The 26,302-nt window shown below is 50.9% G+C and overlaps 1 protein-coding gene and 2 pseudogenes across 3 annotated transcripts; 2 read left to right on the top strand and 1 right to left on the bottom strand.

The window, feature by feature from the left end:
• LOC109771904 (uncharacterized protein YNL011C) lies at window positions 1-26,302 on the top strand. Of its 3 annotated transcripts, none has more exons than XM_020330598.4 (14): window positions 10-382; window positions 1,086-1,202; window positions 1,322-1,454; window positions 1,575-1,671; window positions 1,793-1,836; window positions 2,079-2,235; window positions 3,891-3,962; window positions 5,790-5,873; window positions 7,502-7,603; window positions 8,021-8,068; window positions 21,914-22,039; window positions 22,219-22,311; window positions 24,990-25,165; window positions 26,107-26,302. In XM_020330598.4, exons 1-13 carry the CDS (start codon window positions 118-120, stop codon window positions 25,140-25,142), a joined length of 1,491 nt encoding a protein of 496 aa, XP_020186187.1. In that variant the 5' UTR covers window positions 10-117; the 3' UTR covers window positions 25,143-25,165; window positions 26,107-26,302. The 3 variants fall into 3 exon arrangements, with proteins under 3 accessions (XP_020186185.1, XP_020186187.1, XP_020186186.1); XM_020330597.4 differs by lacking the exon at window positions 26,107-26,302 and adding an exon at window positions 25,334-25,570; XM_020330596.4 differs by lacking the exon at window positions 26,107-26,302 and having other exon boundaries at window positions 1-382; window positions 24,990-25,570.
• On the top strand, window positions 2,917-3,797 carry LOC141042194 (uncharacterized; annotated as a pseudogene).
• On the bottom strand, window positions 19,852-21,231 carry LOC141042394 (uncharacterized; annotated as a pseudogene).

Here is a 26,302-nt window from a genome sequence, read left to right as displayed (position 1 = left end):
ACCGCGCCCAATCCCCGGAACGGCCGCAAAGGTAAGGGTGAGTGGCGCGAGCACGAGGATGCACGGACAGGCGAGAGGGAGGGAGAGAGCGCGCGGATTCCGGTTGCTCGCTGTTTGATGCGCTGCGGGCGCGGCTGCAGCTTCCTCCGTCCAGGCGTCCACCCGATGCCGCTCCTCGCCACCCCACCCTATATAACGCCGCGCACGTCAGCGGCCACCGCGGGCCCCGCCACTGCCACCTCTTCCGGTACCTGCTCCCTCCGGGTCCGCCTCCGCGCACCAGGGAGATCCGCCGCCTCTTCCTCCTCCCGGCTCCCTCGCGCCATGGCCGCCACCGGAGCCGATGCCGCCGCCGCTCCCCCGTCCCTGCTCGTCTTTTCAGGTGACTCTCTGCTTCTCACGAGCGATGCTGCCAGTGGCGCGTGCGCGCGGCGTAATCGGTGGGGGTACGCGGTCGTTTTCAGCGCGCGTTGGCGTGTGGCACTTGGCGACACGCGTGAATTGGTTGGGATTCGACGGGCTAGGACAACCGCCATTTCCAGGTCGCCGTGCCACCGGTGTGCCGTCTGCCTATGATGAATAGGTGCAAATCCGCGAGCGAACCTGTTTGCAATTGGCTGAGCCCCCCGTGACTGTACGAGTGTAGTCACAGTTGGAGATTTGGGGGGGATTGTCATGTCTGATATTTCAATATTTGTATGCACTACTACTTTGGACATGGATACTTCACTACTGTTTGCGGGGAGAGTCGGGGGGCTAGCAAAGTTGTCTCTCAACATACAGTGTTCGATGGACATTATTTGACAGTTACGACATGGATACACATAGACAGAAAAGTGTTTTGTGTTAATAGTTGTATTCGAGAAAACATGTCCAAATAGTCCTATTGGGTGTCTTCTATCAATCAGAGGAATTTCAGTAACATACTGATATTTCACTTTTTAAAACAGCACTTGGCAATGGTAGCCTCCATATGTTCTAAGCTGCCTATTTCGGTTCTTTTCTGGCTGGCTCTCATCTCATCTTACAGGATGAGGACCTAAACTTATATGTATTATTGTTATAACCTTTTTGGTTTGATCCAGGTGGAACAGCATTTAATGGCGTCGTAGAAGAGTTGAAGAAAGTGACTACCCGGGTTGCGCATGTCCTACCAGTTTCTGATGATGGTGGAAGCACAGCTGAGATTGTTCGTGTGCTTGGTAAGTCCAAATTTCCTACATCATCATCCGTTTGCTTCTATAACCTGAAATAATATATTTAAACATAACAACCACAGTCCAATCTTTTCTGATGTTGAACGTTAGCCTTCATGTCTTAGGTGGACCTGCTGTGGGTGACATAAGATCAAGATGCTTGAGACTGTCCGATGAAAGCACTTTGGAAGCACTCTCCGTCCGGAGATTGCTTGGGCACCGTTTGCCTCTTGATCCTTCAGAAGCAAAGCTGGAGTGGTAGCAACCCTCCAGTGCTGATCAAAATATACCTTTTTTCATACTTCCTTACTGGATAATTAGCTATAGTTATTGTCCTGCTCTGTGTGACTAAGTGATGCTAAATTGTTGATTCGATAGGTACCATATTGTGGAAGGAGAACACTCTTTATGGGATGGTGTCTCTCGTCCCTACAGGGAAACAATCCGTGCATTTTTGGTCTACTTCCATAATGAGGTGTGCTCCTCTATAGTATATTTATGAAGCATATCGTTTTTGTGAAAAAAACATTTTTTTCGTAAGGCTAGTGACTGCAATGTATTCCTGTTGTATTTGTGACATTAATTCTTCTCCGCAGATCCTTCGGCGACCAGTTGAAACATTTTGCTTCACGAATGGCAGGTGATTCTTCTAAGGTGAAATTTTGCAGTAAATCATTATTCTTGGCATTGTGCTTCCACGTGAAACTGCTGTTTGCCTCTTACAACTGATGTATATATATTTAATGGTATGATGCACATAAACGTAACCTAATGTTGCTTGTGACCTTACATTTTACTAGTGGATTGGGAGCATCATTTGACTGCTGTTTCTCCCAGCTTGCCTAATTATTTCCCTGACTGCCGTTTCATATATTTTTGCAGCATTGGGAATTTCTTTTTTGCTGGCGCACGCATATTCTTCCAGTCTTTGGATGCTGCGATCTTTTTGTTTTCACGTGTGTCACAAATCCCTGCGGAAAGTCTTGTGCTTCCAGTAATATCCACAAATGACAGGCTTACTCTGGGGTGTGAATTATGGGTAATCTACCAAAGTTTTCCTCCACACAATACAAGTTGTTACTTGCCTTCATGCTGGTGACAATTTATCTGCGCCCCTTCAATTTTATTTTTAAAATAAAGTCATTGTTGCATGTGGAAACTGGCGGATTGTTTTCATTTTCAACATCACTCATGTGAATAGAACATCCAGTGATACTAAACAATAAGTGTTTTTCGAGAAAATGCAAAAGAGTTTGCGTTTCATTTCATTGAACAGGAAGAGAACAGCAGTACAGGTACAACCTCCCAGGAGGAGGGACACACGCACACACACCATCGTCCTCACCAAACAAGCAGGTGAGGAGGTGCTACCAACTACAGACCGCAACGACGAAAGGTCTTGCCTTGTCCAACCATGAATGGCGAGGCAGCTAGACTCAGCCTCAGGGCCGCGTCACAGCCGTTGCCAGGCGCCTCCGAAGAAGACCGCATCTCCAGGTCTGTCCGGGCCAACGTACCTTCCACCCATATGTGCCTAGGAGACGGCAGGTGGATGGCAGGACCCAGCCAGAAGTAGCGAAGCCATCGTCTTGGACATGCCGGCGCCGGCGTACATTGCGCCCCGGGCGCCCACGCTCTATGTTGCAGCCCTCATCACAGCATCGCATTACCAGCAAGCCTCGCCGGAAAGACCGGGGAGGCCACCATCTCCAGCTGCTGCATCGGGGATTCCAAGTGTGACCCAAGCAGCACCTTCAAGAAGGGAACGGTGCTGAGACGCCGCCGCCGCCTTGTCCAGTGAACGGGACCAAGGATTTTCCCCGGTGCTCGGGGAGAGGGTCCAGTCCGGGCCATGACAGCGCCTCCATGCAGGTAACGGCACCCTCAGGTGTCGCTGTTGTCAGCGCAGGCCATCGCCGCGCAGGGATCTCGCCCGGCCAAGACCAGAACCCCAAATACCGCCGAAGCAGAGCAGACAGGAGACGGGGAAGCAGATCGCCGGAGAGGACCACCAGCACCGAGAGGGAAACCACGTATCGTCACCGTCGATGTAGGGAAGCACCGGCCAGCGCAGTGCAGCCGCCGCCGGATGGCTGCCAAACATGGCCAGCCACCGCAGGGGGATGTGTTGAGCAGGGCTAGTGGCGCCGTCGCGGGGACCTGCCACCTGCACCTTGCCGCTGCCGACCATGGCCGCCGCCGCACCGGCCCGCAGCCTCCGCCACACGGATCTGCCAGGGCACAACCAAGCAGCCGCAGCCGCGCGCCCGCGCCCCCAAAGGGTCGCGCGGCGCCGCCCGCGTGCTCGCCACGCCAGGTCTAGAGGCCCGGCCCTCTGGATCTGGGGCCGCCGTCGCAAAACCCTAGGCCCGGAGAAGCACAGCTCCGTCCGCCTCGTCGAGCCCCACGCTCGAGTTGGGAGGCCGCCTGGGCGAAGTCCCGCCGCCGGATTTGCCAGGGCTTTGCCTGGCGGGGAGCACCGGCAGGGGGAGGAGGAGGGGAGGGAGCGCTCGAGGGTTGCGTCGTCTCCCGAGTCGCCCGTGGGCAGGGCGGCACGGGGGGGGGGGGGGGGGGTTTCAGCTTCAACTCGAGGGTTCCTAAACAATAACTGTTATCTTACTTCTTTTATTAATATGGAACATTCCTTCTTTTATTAATATGGAACATTCCTTCTGAACATTTTTGTATTTTCAGGATGGAACTATTATCCGAGGCCAAAATGAAATATCACATCCAAGCAATGGCCGTAGAGAAGTTGTTGACAAGGTACTCTAAATACTAAATAGTATGGTATTTTCAGGCTTTGGTGCCGTATCGTTAGTAGCCAAACACGGCCCAATTTCTGTGCACTCTTCCATGTATTTGCGGAATCTTTTTTTATCTCAAGAGACAGACGTGCATCATCTCAACCTTTTTTTCCCCTCATATTTCTTCACCATAGCATTGAAGTTCCTCGTGGCCACTGTCCCTTCACACTAAATTATGAAGTTAGTATCTATTGTGAATTTCTGTTGCAATAACAACGTTTACTGTCTGAACTTAACAGTTTCATGTTTTATTCATACCTAACTTAAGTTCCGTGGAGGTATTAAGTAGACATCTTGTTCAAGTTCTGTGGAGGGGTACCAAGTGTATATTAGACATCCTGTTCATTAGGACAAATGGAAGTATACAGTGAATACACTTACTTTCTCTGTCCAAATACTGTCATTTTACCAGTACCTTTTTCAAGTTCTCCACCTAATAAAGTGTGTAATGGCGTGTGACATTCTGAAGCTGATTTTCCATGGTAATAAATTCTCGGAATGACAACTGCAATCGGTCCACTGGAAACATCATCCACAAAATTCAGTCTGTTCAACTACAGCTCACCCCCACAGCCAATGGCGGAGCTACGTGAAGATCAGGGGGGGCCGTGGCCCCCCCAGCCCAAACGATTTTCTTTTATTAGGTAGTAAGTAAGTGGCCCCTGCAGCTTGTTGGAAATAGGAATTAGGCCCATCTTCAGCATGCACTACACACATAAACCCACCTTCACGCATCGACGCACGCACACTGCTTGGCTGCTCCTCATCTCCTGTGTTGTGATGTGCTCCATCTCACCCAGAACAGCTTAATGGCCAGCACCAACCACGAGCCCTCGACGTTGTCTGGCTGTCATCGAAGAGAAGGCGAGGAGATCAGTAGGAGCTATGCTTCTGGGCCGTCTGGCCGCCACGACGACCCGGCGCCAAGGTGGGGGGGTCAACTTGAATTCCAGCCGGCAGGCCGCTCCGTCATTGGCGGCCGGCACGCCCCACAGAATTTGGCTCTAAATTCAGTGACAATGTGACATTGAGTCGTTGCATGTATACATTGATTTGGTCCCTGTACAATACAAGTCAACTGAGGATTTTCTTGTTGTTCTCCTGCATGATTCGGCCATCTAATCGGGGATCTTTTTATTATTGGCAATAAGGATTTCTAGTTTGTTGGCTGTAGCGGTTAACAGTAGTGGTAAAAAAATTGCATGAAGGATACAAGCTCTAGTTTGTTGTAGTGGTTATTTTTTTGTCTTTTGCCCCCCAGACATTTTGGTGTAGCTCCGCCACTGCCCACAGCCAGCACAGCCTAAACAAAAAGGTGAAAGTGGAAAAAAGGAAGCACCTAAAATAGTAGAATGTGTATATTCACTCGCGTAAAGGAGGGTTGTGATAGGCTTGGCGAGCCATCGTAAAAACTCAGCCACTCTTGTGGAGATGAAACCCAAAAGATTTTCGTTGGGGCGTAACCCTCTCAGCGACGCGCCACATACCATGAGTTGGTCGCGAGATCTTATGGGTTTCACCTCTAGCCTACCCCAACTTGTTTGGGACTAAAGGTTGTTGGTGGTAAAAGAAAAGGATTCAAGTATTTTAAGTTAAGGCTCCAAACTGTCACGGTGATGTTGAGTGCTACTTTTTACTACAGTTTCTTGCAAATGTCATGGTTTTGTCCCATTCAAGTGATATTCGTGTTTTGCGTTTCCTCCTTTTATCTGTACGTAATTGCTGGTTTCTCGTATGCTTGCTAATATCTTAAATTTTTATTTTCTTGTTTTTCTCTTTTGGAAAGGACTGTAATTCATGCAGCGCACTTCCTTCAAGCATCAAGCGCGTCTTTTACATGTCAAGTGAAGGTTGCAACCTATTGCATGAGGTTAGTACTTAGTGCATCAAATTTATCCTGACTAGTTAGACCCTATGAAGCACCGATACGGCATCACAGATACGGCGATATGGGTACGGGGACATGGGATACAGCAATTTCAAGAAACAGCAATACGGCGATACGTTGAGTATATATAGATATTTAATAAAATGCCATGCAGTAAAAACAGAATAATTGAATGTGTGAGATGAGATAGAAACTACTATCCCATTTATTCCCTTCATGCCTCTTTTCACTGCCTAGCAGCAACATCAGCAGGCGAGCAGCATGCAAGAACATCATGAGCACAACAGCCCAGCACCGGTGCACCCAACGGCCAGCATACGCAAGTACACAACACACGCACACACGGGGTAGCAAGCACGAGCGCACGCGGCAACAAGTACACACACATCAAGCACACAGCACAGCACCAGCAAGTGCGGGAGGACCGGACACCGGAGAAAGCAGGGATTGGGAAGGAGACCGTGCTGGCCACGGACGGCGGCAGCGGAAAAGACTCCAGGTGGTGGTGAGGCGAGTCCACGGGGCGGCGATGAAGGTCCATGGGGCAGCAAGCGATTCCAGCTACCGCTTGGGCTGCTCTCATTTCATCCCCGTGTCCCGTGTGTCGATGGCGTACCAGCGGCCGTATCGGCATTTTTCTTTTCTTTTTAATTCAAGAAAACCGATACTCAAGGGATGCCCGTATCACAGGCGTATCATGTGTATCCTGTATCGGCATATCGGCCACGTTGTGCACGCGGATACGCCAAGTCTGGCCGCATCGGTGCTTCAGAGGGTAGACCTGCCTCTTCCTTGCAGTCTATTCACAGCAAGTGAATGGTGGTAAACTCTAGTCATCTTATTTAATAAATATCACAACCTCCTAGAATAAATTGTCCAACAGGTCAACTTAATCTAATGAAATTTTATTTTATATTTTAAATGATGATGATATACTGTGACATATATATCTGTTGCTTATGCTTACCCAGTTAATCACGCTATGCTATGTAAGGTTGAAAGTACAGCAATGTGAGCATCACACCATTGAGTAATGCTTTTCCAGTGCTGCACTAATATATCCTTCACAAATAACAGCTGCACTCTGTCTGCTCAGTAAGGTCATCTAAAAGTAAAGACATAATATTGATGCAAAATTGCAAAAGAATGAGCTGGACATTTTCCCCCTCATATTTTTAAGAAAGAAGAGCCTTTGTGTATTAATATGTGTCAGTATTTAATAAACATCATGGACTTAGATGGTGTATAATTGCTCATAATCATGTAAAATTGGTATGCTACCATGACCTCTAAAATTTATATTTATTATCTACATTTTTTTTACGGAAATGCTAAAAAACTGACATCAGTTTTTTAGGCATGGCAAATCGAATGTTTTTCATGGCAATTTATATTGGCGTGAGGATGGCAAATTTAGTTTGCGAGCACGGCAATTTCCTGGCAAAAAAATGAACTGAGGCGGATTTTCCATGCTCGCCAACTAAACCTGCCATCCTCGGCGAACATAATGTGTCATGAAAATCGTTTGCCATGCTTAAAAATCTGACGCTCGCTGGATATTCAGGTCTTTTTTTTAGCTGCTAACTGGTGATACCGACCTTACTTCGTAGGTGTTTCCTGAAGCTAACCATACAGTTTTGGAGCAGCTAAGTAAGGTGGATTGCATTGTATATGCGATGGGGTCGCTATTTACATCAGTTTGTCCATCACTGGTAACCAGTCTGCTTTTGGTGTTACTTTACAATTACAATTAATTCTCTCTTAAAAACACAAAAACTTTGTGTCTCAGTGCATTGATAGAAGTAAATAGTTTTGGATTAGAAGCCTAAGACTGCTTAGGTCGGCAGCAAGTCCAATAGGCTGGAAGCACGGCCCGCCACCCATACCTGCTGCTGTACTGTACCATTTACAAGTACAATATTTATTTAGAAATTTTCAGCATGTTATCAGATGTCTTTGTTCTATACTTCTGACGACTTCTACATGTTAGTAGTGGTTTGACCTGTGTTTGACCATGTACTATCCGTTAAGGCGCACAATTAATTGAGCAGGCTTGGCTTTGAGCCTTTTACTATTCCTTATTATATTTTTGGCTTCAACTCGCGTTCTGATATGAAAAACATATGCAGGTACTGCGTGGCATTGGTGAGACTATAGCATCAAGGTCCATTCCCAAGGTAACTATACTAAGTCACTTGGTCAGATTACGTTGTTTTATGTGCTTAATTGCAGTATTATGTTGGTCCCTTTTGTCTTTGTTTCATTGTTCTATCTCCTTATCCACTCTGTTACCAAAACCTGATTAACACTTTGCCACTTGGTAAGATAGGGCTAGTGATAAGGGACGGGTTTGATATTGACCTTAGGGTGACAATTAGATGGTTGATTAATCCACTGTTGAGTTTAGGAAGAGACGTACCCGTGGTTCTGTGTGTAGTGGCTTGGGGTGAATTGTTGTGTGTGGCACTCCCTCTCACACAGACACCAGCGCCTCCATTTCTAGGTCACGGATCTGTACTGGGCCTTATGGGCCTAAGTGGTGATGGGCCAAGCCCATACTGGTTCAACAAGCCAATCTGATATGAGTTTGGAGGAGAGGGCTTGGACTAATTTATGGAATAACAAAGTGCCCTCAAAGCTGAAAAACTTCTTATGGAGATTGTGCCACGAATCTTTACCAACAGCAGATCTTCTGAACCATAGAAGCATGTCAACTACAAACGTGTGTGGTCTGTGCGCAGCTCAAGACAATTGGAGACATGCCTTGATAGATTGTGTTATGGCCAGAAGTGTTTGGTCGTTCTCTTCAGAAGAGCTGGTGGAGAGTATGTGTGAAAATCTATCAATGAATGCAAAAAACTGGGTGTTCTCAATGCATGAGATTCTGGAACAGGATGAGTTTACAAGAATGGTGGTGACACTGTGGGCAATTTGGCGCGCTCGGAGAAAAGTTATTCATGAAGAAATATATGAAAGCCCTTTCTCCACCAATTCTTTTATCAACTTCTATCTGAAGCAACTGAAGCTTGTAGCAAAACCATGCCAACCATTGGTCAGAACGACCACACACAGGCAGTCAGCTTGGTTGCCTCCACTTCCAGGATATGCGAAGGTGAATGTAGATGCTGCAGTAGATGGGGAGTGCAGAAAAGGAGCCGTGACGGTGGTTTGCAGAGATCAAGAGGGAAGATTTCTAGGAGCATCTTCGATTACCCATCGGTTCATTTAGGACCCGACCATACTCGAGGCATTGGCGATCCGGGAAGGACAGGCAGTGGCTGCGGACCTTTATTTGAACAATATTCAGATTGCTTCGGATTGCAAGATAGTGGTGGACGGCATCAAACAGAAATCTGCAGCGGAGTATGGTGCCATTGTGCATGAAATTTGAGAACGATCTAAATACTTTTCTGCATGTAATTTCGTTCATGAGAATAGGAGCTCAAATTTCGAGGCTCACAATCTCGCTAAGCACACTTTGGCTCTTGGGTTTGGCCGCCATGTGTGGTTGGGCCAACCGAGAGATCTCCATTTTCTTCCTGTAAACGTTCTGATATGAATAAAAGCTTAGCGAGGATTGTCTAAAAAAAGATATTCTATCAACCCCATCTTGTCACATGCCAAGTTACGGTCCTTTGTTTCCAGTCTCTTTGTCATGCAATCTGCAATCTGCTGCCCAGAGCTGACATGAGTAAGGCTGATGATCCCAACATCAAGTTTCTCCTTAATGAAGAAACGACCAATTTCCACATGTTTTGTCGTATCATGTTGAACTGGGTTATTGGCACTGCTTATAGCTGACTGATTGTCACACCACACTCTCAAGGTTCCTTCCTCAGAAGTTTCAACTCACTCAGAAGGTTCTTCACCGAGAGCATCTCATTCAACCCTTGAGATAAAGCTCGATACCCAGCTTCTGCTGTTGATCTAGACACAACTGTCTGTTTCTTGCTTCTCCATGACACTGAATTTCCTCCCACAAACACACAATAGCTTGATGTTGATTTCTATCCTCTTGACAACTGGCCCAATCAGAATCATTATAGCCATCCACATCAAGATGTCCACTCTTTGCAAACTACAACCCTTTTTCCTGAAGCCCCCTTCAAGTATCTCAGGATTTTGTGCACTGTATCAAGATGGCGACTCCTGAAGTAGGGGCTGCTCGACATACCATCATGCCCATGTCACTCAAGAGGTCCAAGGTTTTTTTATGTTTGCACAAAGATATTCTCTTCTCCGTCCAGGCCACTTTTATGCCAAGGAAGTATTTTAGGTTGCCCAAGTCCTTTACCTCAAACTCCTTGCCCAGTCACCCCTTCAATCTTTTTATTTCCTCATCTTCAGTGATGATAATGTCATCCACATAAACCGTAAGAATGGCGATCTTCTGATCAGAGTGTCCATAGAACACCGTGTGGTTACCGTTACATTGACCATACCCCATATCACAAACAACTTGTCTGAACCTATCAGACCATTCCCTCGGTTATTGTTTCAGTCTATAGAAGGATTTCTTCAGCCTACATACCTTCCCCGTAGTCTGTTCTGTACCAAAACATGGTGGTATCTCCATGTATACCTCTTCCTGGAAGTCACCATGTAAGAAGGCAGTCTTGACATCTAATTGGTACAATTTCCACCCAAAGTTTGCAGCACAGGAAACCAACATCCTTACTGTGTTCATCTTTGCCACTGGAGCAAAAATCTCGTCATAGTCAATTCCATAAGTTTGACTATAACCTTTGGCGACTAATCTGGCTTTATACTATTCCACCTTCCCCTTAGGATTCTGCTTCACGGTATAGATCCTGTTACAACTCACTGCTTTCTTTTCTGCTGGCAATGTGGTTGGCACCCACGTCTTGTTTTTCTTCAGTGCTTCCAACTCCTCTATCATCGATTCACGCCACTTTGGATTTTGCTTTGCAGCCTTCCAACTCTTTGGGGTTGACACAGTTTGTAGAGAGGCAACACTCTATAGGAAGGAAACAAAGCCTCATAAGACACAAAATTGCCAATGTCATGGTGATCACAAGCATCATCCCATGGTAGAGCCTTCCTTGCCACTTCACCCTTCCTTGCCGCTTCATGTGTTCCCTTTCACAACGCTATGGGCAGTTCCACTATGTCAGATGAGCTTCAAGATGGGATGAGCTGACAATACCCATTGGGACATTGATCCAGCCCAAAATTTAAAGGCCAATGGGTCTTGGGCCGGCTTCATATGCAAATTGGGCCAAAGAAGCCAGTCACCACTGGCCCGTCGGGACAAGCGGGTCGACCCAAGTTTGGTTGCCATATGTTGTATTATGCCGTTACGATAGCATATGCCTTTGCTAGGGATGTTAGCCTTGCGTTTATCCGAAAAATTTAGGTATTAACCAAAATTCCATTTGTTCTATAGTCACAAATATACTAAATCTAGACATTTGTGATCAATACTTCTGGATTTTATTGTATTACTAATATTTCATTTGTTTTTCTTTGAACATTTCTAGAGTTACAAAAATTTAGCTTCATATTTCTAGATTTTATTTGATGATAAAAATAGAAATATGCCTTGTTTTCCTTTGAACAAATAAAATCTAGACATCCTAATATACTAAAAATTTCTACCGCTAAATGATGCTATTTGAAAAGATTTTATTGTATTACTACTCCCTATTTTATGCAGAATTTATTATTAAAATGGGTCGGACCATGTTACCCAATGGGACATGAGGCCAGTTATCACTAGACCATTGGGCCGGGTCCATGTCCCCAAACCAAGCAGAGGGGCCAACGGGTACAAGGTCTTGGCCAGAGCGGGCACCCATTCCCATCCTTAGATTTTTTTTTCAAAAAGGAGGATGACCCCTGGCCTCTGCATCAGTGCGATGCATGCAGCCATTTTATTAATTATTCATCAAGACCTTACAAAGTAATACATCAATAAGTCTAATGCCACCATCGTGGCGACATCTGTCGCTACTCCTATCCACTTGATGAAGGGGTGCAGTTGTTGGGGCCGCATACCCAGACCTCACACCAAAGCCCAACATCTAAACCGGAGGCCCAAACCAAGCTGAATTGACAGGTCTGGGTCACACACCGATCCGGCGCACTCAGAGCGGGCACCGCATGTGTATGCTGCAGAGTCCGTCGCCACCGTCTTCCATCGATCCATCTTCAGAGTACCAACGAGCTTGTATCACTGCCTTGCTGCTCCCCCTGCGCTTGTGGCTGTCGTCATGAGTTGTTCACTTTTTCGAGAAAACGCAAAGCGATTTTGCATTTCATTGCATTGAAAAGGTGGGAGAGTACATGCCTCCTAGGAGGTTATATTTATAGAGTCCTATCTCCTCCGATCAGTGGACATCCCAGGGGGCGGGCAAGACTACTCGCAGCCCCTGTTCCCCAGCTTGTGCCCAACATTTGGCCTCGTCTTTAATCCTATCAACTAGCACATCCATCGAGGGTCTTGCATTGTCGAAGACGCACTCGTTCCTCTGTTTCCAGATCATCCAGGGAGCGAGCAGTGTGATCGATTGCAGAGCTTTGTGCAGCGTTGGAGGGGTTTGCGCCTTCGCCCGCAGCCACCAGTCCATCAAGATGGTATCATTGGCTGGCGTTTGGGCAGGGATGTGCGTCCAGTCCAGGATGAGGTGCCAGATCTGCTTAGCAAACGGGCATGCCAGTAGCAGGTGTTGGATGGTCTCCGGGTCTTGATCGCAGAGGAGGCACCTAGGGTGGTGCTGCAGGCCGCGGCTGGCAAGTGTCGACGCCGTCCAACATCGGTCTTGGTAGGCAAGCCAGTGGAAGAATTTGACGCGGGGTGGCGCCCAACTCTTCCAAATCAGCTTCCACGAGTGGCAGCGTGTAGATCCCTGGAAGGTGGCTGCGTAGCAAGATTGGGCCGAGTATGTAGCACTTGCTGTCCATCTCCAAAGCAGCCGGTCGGGTTCTTCCGTTAGGGTGAAGTGCTGTATCGCCTGCCATAGCATCAGGTACAGGCCAATCTCGTGTATCCCGATGGTTCCTTGAATGTCTCGGGCCCAAGTGTTCCCGTTGAGTCCGTCGGCCATTGTTCGCGTCTTGCGTCGCTGCTTGGGTATGCATTGGTATAGCAGGGGGGCTATCTCGCGGACTGATTGGCCGCTGATCCATCGGTCATCCCAGAAGAGTGTTGTCCGGCCATCGCCGAGCATCATAGTAGTGGATGCGAAGAACAGCACGCGCTCCTCCTTGGAGAACTGGAGATCAAGGCCTTGCCATGCGCGGTCAGTGTCTGTGTGGGCGAGCCACATCCATCGCAGCCGTAGTGCAAGGCCTGCGCGCTCTAGGTCGCGGATCCCAAGGCCACCATATTCCCCGGGTCGGCAGGCGTGGCGCCAATTGACATGACAGTTTCCTCCGTTGGCGATGGCGCGGCCGGCCCACAAAAAACCCCGCTGGATTTTCTCTAGCTGCTTTAGTGTCTTCTTGGGCGGGGCAAAGGCGAGCAGCTGATGGACTGGGATGGCACTCAGCACCGATTTGACTATTGCGAGCCTTCCTGCTTTGTTCATGAGCCAAGCTTTCCATGTCGGGAGCCGAGCGGCCACCGAGTCGACGAGGGGCTGTAACTGTGCAGCAGAGGGTCGGCGGAGTGTTAGCGGTATACCCAGGTAGGTGATGGGCAGCTCAACCACCGGGCATCCAAGTTGGTTGATCATCTCGGCCGTCGTGGGTTCGCCATGGAGGATGGTAGCTGAGCTCTTTGCATAATTCACCCGGAGTCCACTTGCTTGGCCAAACAGGGCTAAGATGCCCTTGATGGCTGCCACGTCGTCCTGGGTGGCATGGCAGAATATCATCACATCATCGGCGTAGAGTGAGATCGCCGGAATAGCTCGTCGGGGGTGCAGCGGCTGTAGTATTCTGTAGTCGTGGGCGCGTCGCATGAGGCGGCTGAGGGTGTCGACCGCGAGCACAAAGAGCTGCGGGGACACGGGGTCACCCTGGCGCAGACCGCATCGCAGCCAGATTGGTGGGCCGGGTTCGCCGTTGACCATGACTCGGGTGCTGGACATTGTGAGGAGGATTGCTATCCACTCCCTGAATTGAGGCCCGAATCCATACTGACCAAGAACCTCAAAGAGGAATGGCCACGATAGGGAATCAAAGGCCCGTGTGAGGTCTAATTTGAGCATGATCCGCGGGGCCTTGAGTTGATGCAGCAGTTTCAGAGATTGCTCGACCAGAACGAAGTTGTCGTGGAGGCGTCTTGCTGGGATGAATGCATTTTGGTTTGGGCTGACCAAGCCGCCAAGTCGGGGTGCAAGTCGGAGGGATATCACCCTCGTGAATATTTTGGCCACGAGATGTATCAAACAAATCGGGCGGTAGTCGCGTAGTTCGTTGGCATCGGCACACTTGGGGATCAGGGTCAGTAGTGCCTGGTTAAGCTTGCAGAAACCTCGGCCTCGCAACTCAAATAGCTGCTGGAAGACGTTTAGGAAATCTTGCCGTGTGATGCCCCAACAAGCCCTGACGAACTCAGCAGTAAACCTGTCCGGTCCGGGAGCTTTGCGAGCCGGCAGGAGCTTGATGGCGTTCCATATTTCCTCGGGGCTGAACGGCTCGTCGAGGCCTGCCAGGTCACAAGGCTCGATGAGGTGCTCGAGGTCCAGCAAGCAGTCGCGTGCGGCAGGGCAGCCAAAGAGCTCGTCAAAGTGGGCGAATGCTGCTTGCGCCATCTCCCCTTGGCCGGTGATAACCTGGCCGTTGACGGTAAGGGCGTGGATGTGATTCTTCTGTTCACGGTATGAGCATTGCCTGTGGAAGAAGGCCGTGTTGGCGTCGCCCTCATTGAGCGTGGTGATGCGGGCACGCTGCCTGACTATGGTGCGCTCAAGGGAGGCCAGTCCGAGGTATGCGATCTTGAGTTGCTTACGTAGCCCGTCCTCTGGGGGTGATAGCAGGCGATCCTCTTGGGCCTTGTCGAATCGTGAGATGAGCTCGCGGGAGATTGCCATCTTGTCCCTTATGCAGCCGGTGGTCTTGGCACTCCAGCTCGTGAGCATGCGCGTTGTTGCCTGTAGGCGCAACATCAAGCGACGGAAAGGATCCGGGTCATGGACCGATCCCCATGCCGTGGCCACCGTTTCGTGGAACCCAGGTAAGCGCATCCAGTAGTCTTCAAAATGGAAGCGTCGTCGCGCCGTGTGCGTTGGCGAGCAGTCGAGCAGGAGTGGACTGTGGTCTGACACGACGGACGCGAGGCAACGCAAGTGGCAGTCTGCGTGCGTGTCTTCCCAATCCGAGGTGCAGAGTACGCGGTCCAAGTGCACCAAAGTGGGCGGCGATTGTTCATTCGACCACGTGAAGCGCCGTCCGTTGAGGTATACCTCTTTCAGCATGAGGTCGTTGGTGAGGCGGCGGAACCGGCCCATCATGCGGCGGTTCAGATTGCCCCTGCTCTTGTCCTCGTCACGGAGGATTAGGTTGAAGTCTCCACACACCATCCATGGCCCGGGGCAGCTCGCGCGCACGTCTCTGAGTTCTTGCATGAATGCGATCTTGTCCGCATCCTCCTGGGGGCCGTAGACGACCGACAGCCACCAGGGCGCACCCGTGGCCGTGGTCACCTTGGCTGTGAGAGCGTTCATGGTGAGCAAAGGGGCCGTGATGGTCACAGTGCTGCTCTTCCAGGCCAGCAGGATGCCGCCCCGCGTGCCTTGCGCCGGGAGGTACGTGTAGTCGTCAAACTCGGAGCCCAGGGCGTACGGCTCATGGCGCGCGTACCACAACATTGCTTGTCGGGACGGCTGCTGGAGTGGCCATGCGCGTAGGGATGTCGCGGTCAACCAGAGCGGCGATGGCTGTGAGCACCGAGAGTGGGATGGGTGCTGCAAACAGATCATCGTACGCCTTCATCTCAGCCGGTGTGATCTTCTGGCTGGTCCCAACGATCCCCAGGGTGCGCAAGATCTGAACTTGCGATCTTCTTTCGGCAGTGGGCGGAGCAGCCGGTGGGGAGGCCACTGTCGAGGCTGAGCGGCCTCGCCGCAGAGTGAAGTTGAGCGGGCGCCTTGGTCTTCTCCCAGGGGTAGGCTGGGCTCCAGTGATGTGCTTCGTGGCAGCGGCCAGGAACTCGCCCAGAGTCCAAGCGCGCGGCGGAGCTGCGCGGCCTCGGGATCAACGTAGCGTGATCGGCGGGGAGGCGAACCGCCCTGATGCAGAGTTGTGCTGGTCTTGCTGTACGCGAGTTGGGGCTGGCGTATCCTCAGAGGGCCTTGTCGTCGTGGGCGGATTGATCGTAGGCTGGGCTGCAGGCCTTTGCAGTATTCTTACCGGGGTATGGGGTTCGGCCTGTCTGGTGGTGGGGCTACCGCCAGCGGTGGGTTGCCCTCCCCTGTCCTCCTCGTCGCGTGCGTGGGGTTGGTCGGGTTTGTCTGGCCCCGCAGCAGATGTTGGCGTCAGCGGGGCAACACTTTGCCCCGACAGGATAGCTGGTCCCTCTGGTTGGGAGTCTGGCACCACGCTCAGGGCAGACTGGTCGCTGCAGCGCATCGGATCAGGCGAGCCAGGCGTGGGGCTATGCGCGGGGCTCTCGCGATTCGCCTCGGGCGTGGGGTTTTCGCGGTCCGCCTCTGTTGCGGTGATCTCGGCCTGATTTGAATCTGGAGATGCTTCTAGGGTGGCCGCCACCAATGACGGGTCGCCAGTCGGCGCCTGCACCAAAGCTCCCACGTCAAGGATGGGCCACCAGCTGCCATATTCGTCATCGCCCTGTGGGGCTCTGCTTTATCTGCGTCGTTGCGCTCCTGGTCCACCGGCAAAGCCCTCTTTTGCTTTCCTCTTCCCCTTCCTTTTCTGGCAGCATGACGGTGGTTGGTGGGCCCATGCTAACCCGGCCACGGGGCCATGCTGCGGCGAGCTTGCTGTACGGGCGGCGGTGCATCCATCGCGGCGGGGGTTGGCCAGGACGGAGCCATGGTCACACCATCCGCGCGGACAGCGCGGTTGCCGGCACACCAGAGGGCGGAATCCATGGCCATGCCATCCGCACGGCCTGGAGGTGGCGCATCCGTACGCCGGCGCTTACGTCCACAACGACGCGCCTTGCCGGGGCCGGGGGCACGGTCACGGCCGGCATCATCGCGCGTGCCCGCTCCACCTTGTCCAGTGCCAGGCTGGGCGCCGAGGGACGATGCGCCAGTCGGCACGACGCGCGCCAGCGTGATGGCGAAAGGGTATGTGAGTGTCTTGATGATCGGTGCGTCGGAGCTTAGGCGGGCGGGGATCTGCTCAACAATCTCCAAAATGGCGTTGCGGCGAATGCTGTCCGGACAATGTGTGCGCCCGGCCAGCCGGAACGTGGCCAGGTCCGCCCTGGAGCGGGTGTTGGGGTGGAGGCGCTCAATCCAGCAGCTCGCTCCCAGGATGTGCTCGGCGGTGGAGAGGTGCCAAGCCTAGGCAGGGATGCCACGAAGCTCCAGCTCAACGCAAAACTCGAACTCGCTGGAACCGGCGTGAGCCAGCTTGCTCCAGGGCCTGAGGGAGAGGGAGAAGCGTGGCGAGTTGATGAAGTGGTCGCCGTCCAGCCGGCGCTTGGTTGCGTGGGAGCTGAATAGGATTAGGAAGTCTTCGGGTTGCATGGACGGTGAAGTCGCCGTCGGCGAGGTCGAAGGTGTCAAGCAGCACGTCGGAGACCTCGGTGGCGGGCACGCGCGGCCTGTTGCCAGTGATGCATGCAACCATGGCGCGGCTCAAGACCGCCTCGGCCTCTTCCATCTCGACAGTGCGCCGTGTATGATCACACGGACTGGCTCCTGCACGCGCGCAGCCGGCGTGGTGACCTGCTGGGCTGCAGGCGGCGAGGGCGGGGGGGGGGGGGGGGGTGGTCTGGACTGGAGCGCACTCCCGAACGGCCGGTCCGGCGCGGCCAGTGGTGGGGCGTGGCGGCGCGGCGAAGGCGTCGCAGGAGCGCGAGTCATGGCCGGAGACGAGGCAGCGTTGGCACCTGATGTCGTTGGTGCAGTCCCGCACCCGATGGTGGTGGTCGAGGCAGCGGAAGCAGAGCCCCGCGACCTCCTCCGGGGAGGGGCTGCGCCGGCGCAGCAGGGGCGGGCTGGGCTCTTCGAGCTGGCGCGGGCGGCGCTGCCGGTTCCTGCGGCGCGGTTGCTGATACCCATCGGCGTCGACCTGGACTCTGCCGGATACGCGGTGTACCTCTGAGCAAGGACCAAGGCGGGTCGAGGCATGCGCCTGAGCAGGGCCCGCGGCCCGCGGGGCTGGGGGCGCCAGCGGCGCCGAGGGGGCCGGCGGAGCGCGCGCGACGTCGCTGTACGAGCGCAGCGAGGACTCACTCTCCGAGTCCGACCAGCGGCTGCCAGAGGACACGCGGTCGCCGGAGATGGTCGCTCGGGGCTCGACAGGGTCAGCGCTTGCGGACGCCATGGCCGGGGTTGGTTGGCTGGGAGGAGGAGGGCTGCCGTCGGGGATTCAACGGCGGTGGGGCTGGTGGGTGGCTGGGTCAGGCGAGAGGGAGCGGAGCGGGAGGGAGGGAGCGGAGTGGAGCCATACAGCTATGCGACTCTTGACAATAACTCAGATTGAGTTGTACACTAGGGTATTCTTCTGCCATCGACCCCCAACAGGAACCTCGAGAGTACCAATCTCAGTTGTACCCACAGCTGGCTGGACCTTAGCCTGCACATCATCATCAGTGATTGTACCAACCGGAATTGTACCCACCCACTATTGGCTGGTCCTGAACCCGCACATCAATCTCAGTGTTAGTGCCCACAGAATCACCTTGAGTAGTAGACGCATCCTTCCCCCCCTTTTGACCATCTTTCACAGAGTCTAAGTGGTAAGCTCTGCAAACAACAGACTGATCAGTCGGCTCACCATAGAATGGCTCAGAGTTCTTGAAGGTGACATCCATACTTACAAACATGCGTTTCGCAGAGGGACTCCAACACTTATACCCCTGCTGACTAGAGGAATAACCCATAAAAACACATTTCATTGCCTGTGGGCCCAATTTCCCAACAGATGGTCTATCATCCCGAACAAAACAAGTACTGCCAAATAACTTTAGGAGGGACGACAAACTTATTTTTTCCAAACAACAACTCACTTGGGGATTTCATACCTAGTATCCTGGAAGGTGTCCGGTTGATCAAGTATGTGGGTGGCATGACTCCTTCACTCCACAAGAACTTGGGCACAGTCATCGTGCACATGAGCGAGCGAGCTACTTACAAAACATGAAAGATTCTTTCGCTCTGCCACACCGTTTTGGGGAGGGGGTATCAGGACAACATGTTTCATGAAGAATACCTTGGTCAGACAAGAAGCCCCCAAAGGCGTTGTTTACGTACTCCGTGCCATATTCAATCTTGATCATCTGCATGTGAAACTGATTCTTCACACTGGCATGGAAGTTCTAAAAACAGCTAAGCACCTCATCCTTGTGACGCATCAAATAAATCCAAGTCATAACAGTCGATAAAGGTAACAAAATATTTCGTTCCATTCACCGAGACCAGACATCCGAATGAATAAGCATAAATCTTGTGTGTTTAGCATATTCGCAAGTGTCACATGTCAACTTGCCTTGCCTATTCCACACATAACATCTGGAAATATTCTACTCATCTTATCAAAGATACATGTCCCATCCTACAGTGATGGATCATCGTCCGCTTCTCCTTGTCCTCCATGGTCGCAACACACACCAAACTGCAACCCCTGGTCCACATACCAGAGCCCCCTATACGCCTGGTGCCAGTCTCAGCCGTCTGGCTCATCTGGCCCTCCTGAATCAAACAACCGAACTTGTCTAGAGTCACACAACAGTCTATTTTTGATCAATCAGAGCCCTCAAAGAGACCAAATAGACAGGAAAAGCTGACACACGTAAAACCAAGGATAAGGAGATGGCCGAAGTGCACTTTACTGCGCCAACCCCTACGACCAGGCTATTTTGTACCATCGGCAATTTGTGTAGTGCCCTTGTGAGTAGGTGGATGCTTATTGTAAGACTCAAACACACAGAATTTATCCGCAACATGCTTAGATGCTCCAGAGTCTAGAACCCATTTTGAATCATTCTCACTAGTAGCAAGAGATGCCTTTTCAGGATTACCTTCATTAGTGGAGGCCCAGTGAGCAAAGTCTCCATAGGCCCATTGTCCTCTTCAACTGCCATGTGTGCCCTCCGACCCCTGAGTTTCCCGAGTATCCACCTCTGCCCATAGTAGTCTGATTCCTTGAGTTCCCCGAGTATCCACCTCCGCCTCTGCCACTCCCCCCTCTGTTATATTCCCTGCCTCCGCCACGAGTTGGACAGTCCCCACTTCAGGTGACCTACTTCCCCACAGGTGCGCTTAGTGACTCCAAATGCTGAAGCCGGCACAACCTCCACGCTTGCTTGCTCAAGAGATAGCCACGCCTCCTCTTGAGTCATCGCTGCAATAGCCTCATCAATAGTAGGCAAGAGAGTTTGGTGCAGCAGGGATGCCTTCCTGCCATCAAAGCAACCTTTGAGCCCCTCCGAAAGTTCCACCACACGCCTGCGTGCCATCCACTTGTGCCCTGACTCGATGCAAGCCGCATCATAGAGTTCCAGAGGATCACAATTATCCTGGTCTGCTTACAAAGCCTGCAGCTATGCCACATATGATATCACTGACATGTCACCTAGGCGCAACCGACTAATCTTCCCATCAATCTGAGCAATGAGCATGACATTGCCCTTGCCAGAGTACTGGGTGGACAGAGTCTTCCATATGAGAGCGTCCAATGGAGGGCACCATCGAGTTCAACGACCACCCAATAAGCATAGAGTTGATGACCTTCCGCCTCTTTCCCTTCGCGCTAGTCTTGTCTCCTGGTTCTTCAACAGTACCCAATAAGTGCCCATCAAGCTCCTTCTGCTCCACAACCAGCAATGCCCTCCGAGCCCAGCTCAGATAATTGGTAGCCACCTCAGGCTTGATGTCCATGGGCGACAACTCAGATCTTCCGAGCCGCTTCCTGTCGAGGAACGATGGTCCCATCGAGCCCGCGAGGAACAGAGTGGACTTCTCGACAGACTCAGCAAGGCCTTTTGGTCCACCCATTTTCCTGACCAGCTACACACAGCAGCAGCAACGCGTCCGCAGTAGTTCCAGCAGCAGCCTCAGTGCTTCCTCCTCTTCCCTTTCAATCAGTAGCAGTAGAAGCAAATCAGTAGCAGCACATCACTTCAGCACTTCTCCTTCCTCTTGCGCAGCAGCTAATCAGGACGCCTCAAGCAAGGCTGGGGCTTTAGGCGGGAAGAAAAGGGCGGGAACCAGAGTTCTGGGCGCCAACAGTTACGAGCAGGGGGAGAGAGATCGAACTAGTTCCAGTTTTCCCCCACCCCCACCTTTGGCGTGAGCTTCTCCCCCTCTTCATCAGTCCTCTCCGGCAGCTTCCCCCTCCTTTCAGGCAGATCCTCCCCCTCCTCTCCTGCAGCTTCTCCCCTCCTCTCCGGCAGATCTCCTCCTCTTCTCTGTTATGTTATGTAGCATGCTAGTTGTCCAGCTATGCTCCTCTGCTTGTGCCTGCTATGTTACGCAGCTAGCCAACTATGCTCCTTTGCTTAGTACTCTGCTTGCTCACTACCTCACAATCAGCAGCAACTGCAAGGTATGTATGCCTAGTTGCTACCAAATTCTACTCTATTCTGCTGCTTAGAACTCTCTAAGGCGTCCGCCTTGCCTTATGCCTTAGCGCTTAGGCGGTGAGGCGCCCCCAGCGCCTTGCCTCGCCTTACCGCCTTAAAAACATTGGCGTCTCCTCAGGCCCCGCTGTCGTCGGCATCTGATACCATGTTGAGTCGAGGAAGAGACATACCCGTGGCTCTGCATATGGCGGCTCGGGGTGAATCGTTGTGTGTGGCGGCTCAGGGAGAAGTGATGAACTGGTGGATTTTTGCTCTTTTTATGTCTTTTTAATTTCTTGCAGTCCATAGAGTTGCTAGCTCTTATTATTGCTCTCACCAAAATATTTTCAAATTGAAGGTACTTCTTTTAAATGGATCACATGATAGAGAAACTATTGGGCTGTCTGCTTCTGGCTTTGTGACTGCAATTACGGATTCTCTAAATCGGACATATGGTGATCCTGACAAAAGTCTAAAGTATCATGTAAGTTTGGTGACAATGCTTTTAAAAATAATTCATCGTATGATGATTGTAATTGGGCATAATGCTATTTGATACGTAGTTATTGAGCATGCAAGCATTCTGTTCTGAATGTGGATATTAATTCTTAATGCTATAATGGATAATATTTCCCTGCATAAATTTTTTATTGTTATGTGCAGCCCAAAGACTATGTTAATGCCATATTGGTTCCTGAAGGAGGCCAAATTCCTTTAGATGTTGAAAATTTGGCATCTAAAGGAATTTTTCATGTGGTATGTAGTTCTATTCTATTGGCTGCAATGGTGCTTATTGATTTTTTTTACAGAATTACCGTGTTTAGTAGGATTTCTCCCCTATTTGCGTTCTAAATTAACAACCTTGTGAATGAAGGCACCAACTAGTTAGAGCATCTACAGCTGGGCACCCCAAACCCGCCTCAAACGCCTAGGCGGACGGCCTGGCCAGTGACCGGTCACAAAAATGTGACCCGGATGGGCTCCTTAAACGAGCCTCAAACGCGTGGGCTGACCGGCATCCCTCAGATCCAGCCCAAATATGGGGCGGATATGGGGGCGCCCGGGCGCGTCCGCCACGTCGGACCCGACAGCCCTACCCCACCATAATTTGCACCAAATCCACCAAACCCTTCCTCCTCCTCCTCCTCCTGCCTCCCTCCTACCTTTCCCGCGCCTAAGCCCTTGCCGTCCGCCACCCTTGCTCCCCCCATCCTCACCGCCGGTCCTGATCCGTTGCCCGAGATGTCGTCTAGCCCGTCCCAGAGCGCCGCGACAGAGACTGTGTTCACCTTGTCCGTCGGCATCCCGTCCCCGGCTTCGTCGTGCAAGCTGGAGAACATCGCCTGGAAGATGCGGCGACGCCTGCAGCGAGAGAGGGAAGTGACGGCGGCGGCGCAGGGAGATGTGGACATGGACGAGAAGTTGTCACCCCCGCCGCGCCTGGAACCCCGCACCCCATCCATCCGTTCGCCAACGCGGATTGCGTCGTCGGACCATGTTGGGACAAAGGAGGATCCGATAGCTGCGGCTAGTAATTACGTCCACCGCCGGCATCTGCATGGGCAGAAAGCTCTCCGGAATGTGGTCAAAGCTTGGTTGGCCACAACAATGGATCCAATTTGCGGCACCGAGCAAAAGGGGAACAAGTATTGGGAGAAGATTTGGATGAAGTATCACGAATAAAAGGAATATGTGGAGCCGCATCCTATCGTGACCAACCGCAATGTGGCATCTCTCCAACATCGATGGGGGATCATTCAAGGGGAAGTGAACAAGTACGTCGGCTACTACTCACAAGTGACCAAACGCTCTCAAAGTGGGACGGGAGTGGCAACTCACGTAAGCTCAGTTGCTTCATTTCGTCATCATTTGCATATGCTTCTTGTGTTTGCATTCTCGTGCTCATACACATGTTTGATAGACGGCGGTGGCGGCCACTTTGTATCACGAAACAGAGAAGCCATTTGCTTTTAGCCGTTGTTGGATCATATTGAATGGAGTGCCAAAGTGGACACAACTTGTGGCCGATCTCAAGGCCGGCAAGAAGAGGAATGATGGCTCAAGCTCCCACCAATCTATTGGGTTAGACGATGAAGAGGACGATATTGTCATCGAGAATGGGAGAGCCACCGTGCCAAAGGATAGGCGACAAGTCATGGGAAACAAGTGGGAGAAGGCAAGGGCCTCCCGTGACGCCGCGGCTACAAAAATGTCCTCCACATGGGCGGGCATTTTTTCGGTGAGGGAGAACAAGAAAGAGGAGAGGTACAAGCTCATGTTGGATGCGCAAAAGGAGAAGATGGATGGGGACCGGAAAAAGACGGAGAAGAAGCTGGAAATTGAGAGGGAGAAGATCGAGTTGGAGAAGCAAGAGGCGACGATCAAATGGGAGCTCGAGAAGGCCAAGACATTTGGAGAGATTGAGCTTGAGAAGGAGAGGTTGCAACTCACATGGGACGCGGAGGATGCGAAGATCATGTTGGCGGACAAAACCCTCTTGGATGAGCATGCAAGGAAGTGGCTTGCGGAGAAGGAGTTCAACGAGCCTAGGGAGTACGAGGCGGTGAGGGTGGCTGCGGCGGCAGCGGAGCATGCGGCAAGGATGCAGGCGGAGCAGGACGCAAGGATGGCCTTGGAGCAGGCGGCATGGTTGGCGTCCGGTGAGTGATCTGGCCAACAAGCGAGGCATCCGTCACGCTCAGACATTGATTTCATTTTGGCATGCCTGGATTGTTGAACTATGATTTGCTTTGCTTTGTTTCGAACTGTTGAATTCGAACAATTTGTATCGTATGATTGACGTGCATGGATTGCATGGATTTGAGGCTCCGCATTTGAGTTATGTGGATGTGCGGCAGCCCATATGAGGGGCTGGCGGGCGTTGTCCGCGGACGCGCCCGCGGGCGTATAGGGGGCTGGATTTGCCCAGTCCGGCTGTAGATGCTCTTATATTCCTTAAAGCTTGTCTTCTTTGACTGCTGACCTGGATAAGTGCATGGATGAACCCACTTTGGAACCTGTTGGTACACTAGTTTTTAATTTGTTTCCATGCTGCTTGGGATTTTCATCGCACAATCCAGTTGCACCTATAGATCTTCATCCCCATTATGTAAAACAGAATATAGATCAGATTATAAGTTCATTGTTGCTTAAATAATGGTAATTGATGAAGATTTTACACTGTTTCTTGTTGCAGCTTTTTTAGATAAACCTGGTTAAACAAGCTTACTTTAGAATCACAACATTACAAACTTTTATGCCATAAAAACTGTCATAGTCCCCTTAGACCTTACCGTAATCATGACTGATGTTGATGCCTACTTCTCTGCTTGCTGCTTTGTCTTGGATCCTTGACCTGTATGGCATTGGTCACAAGCTTCTGTAGTCACTACGCTTTTACTAAAACCAGTCGTTTTGATGTACGTATGTTGCAGTTAACCGTGAAATCTGTACACGACACGAAGGTGGGTGTCATATTTGATCCAGTGTCTTTAATCCAAGCTCTGACCGGTCTGATATCCGAGCACATGGATGCACGCCTCGCGGAACCTGACCCTCTAACTGAAAACGTGACGTCTGTATGCTGAATCTCTCAAGGATGCACTTTCAGGTACATAGTATGCCAGTCCTATTCTTATCATGTTAGTGGTCCTACTTCAGATAGTGCTGCAGGTTTGCACCAAAATGACACGGTTGAAAGGAAAACCTAAAATGCATAAGAGTAGGTTTTAGTCTCCCTCTCGAAAGAACCGTCATTCATTTCAGTTCTGGTGAATAGCGATGCTTCCAGACGATTCGGGTGCCTGCTTCGGTTGCCAGTTCTACTTCCTATGTGGCACTACTGTGGGAAAGCCAATAGGGCAAGCTGATTAAAACCTCTAAATATGTGACACTTACGGCAGTCTCAGTGCATTTGTATCTAATTAAGTTATAGCTAGGTATATAACTGTCCTAGTGGCTTGTATCTTTGTGTTGTATCTAAAATTGTTTAATTGAGCATGTCGTTTATGATCTACTTGGCATTTTAACCACGTGGCCTTTTTGTGGCATGTGACAAGCATTCCATGTTGGGAGAAGCTTGCATGAAAAAAGAAAGAGACTAGCACATGCAAAGTGGATAAATGCATGAACATATATACATGGAACTCTGGGTTGATAGCCGTTGCCACTGTACAAAAGGAAGTAAGGACATAAAACATGAGTGCGGCGAATCTGCACCCGGGCTCACGGAAAAAATCAAAAAAAATACTAGAAAAATTCAAAAAAATTCAAAAAAAATTCGGGTGGTAGATAGTTAGGTGCGTGAGGTTCGCTGCAAAATGCAACTCGTTTGGACATTTGAGCAAGTCTGTGCAAAAAAGACAAAATCGGGGTTTGTGAAAAAGTTTACTGTTCACAAACTGTTTTGACCCGATTTGTCTTTTTTGCCGAGGCCTACTCAGATGTCCAAATGGGTTGAATTTTGGAGCGGACCTCACGCATCAACTTATCTACCACCCGAATTTTTTTTGAATTTTTCTATTTTTTTTTTTTGAATTTTTTGCTTATCAGGTGCAGATGAGCCCGGGCTCCAGGATGAATTATCCCATAAAACAGTCAGTTATCTGAATAATCATTCTTGTGCACGACACTCTGCATCCCATCCACTAAGGTGTATAATCTGCGATACCTTATTTGGTGCTGTATTGCTGTAACCTGTGGTTCCCTCTGGTTTTGTAAAGCTTCTAGAAGCTTTTGGCCGGTTTTA

The sequence above is a fragment of the Aegilops tauschii genome, chromosome 3 (assembly GCF_002575655.3).
Source record: "Aegilops tauschii subsp. strangulata cultivar AL8/78 chromosome 3, Aet v6.0, whole genome shotgun sequence".
NCBI classification, from domain to species: Eukaryota; Viridiplantae; Streptophyta; class Magnoliopsida; order Poales; family Poaceae; genus Aegilops; species Aegilops tauschii.
This window is presented reverse-complemented; position numbering and strand designations above follow the sequence as displayed.

What these genes read in the sequence shown, in the direction of transcription:
- LOC109771904 (XM_020330598.4), top strand. Translation starts at nt 118, where the DNA reads ATGCGCTGCGGGCGCGGCTGCAGCTTCCTCCGTCCAGGCGTCCACCCG. An exon ending in CTCTGGGGTGTGAATTATGG is followed by an intron (nt 2,236 to 3,890) that starts GTAATCTACCAA and finishes TTGTATTTTCAG; the next exon opens with GATGGAACTATTATCCGAGG. An exon ending in ACAAAAGTCTAAAGTATCAT is followed by an intron (nt 22,040 to 22,218) that starts GTAAGTTTGGTG and finishes TGTTATGTGCAG; the next exon opens with CCCAAAGACTATGTTAATGC.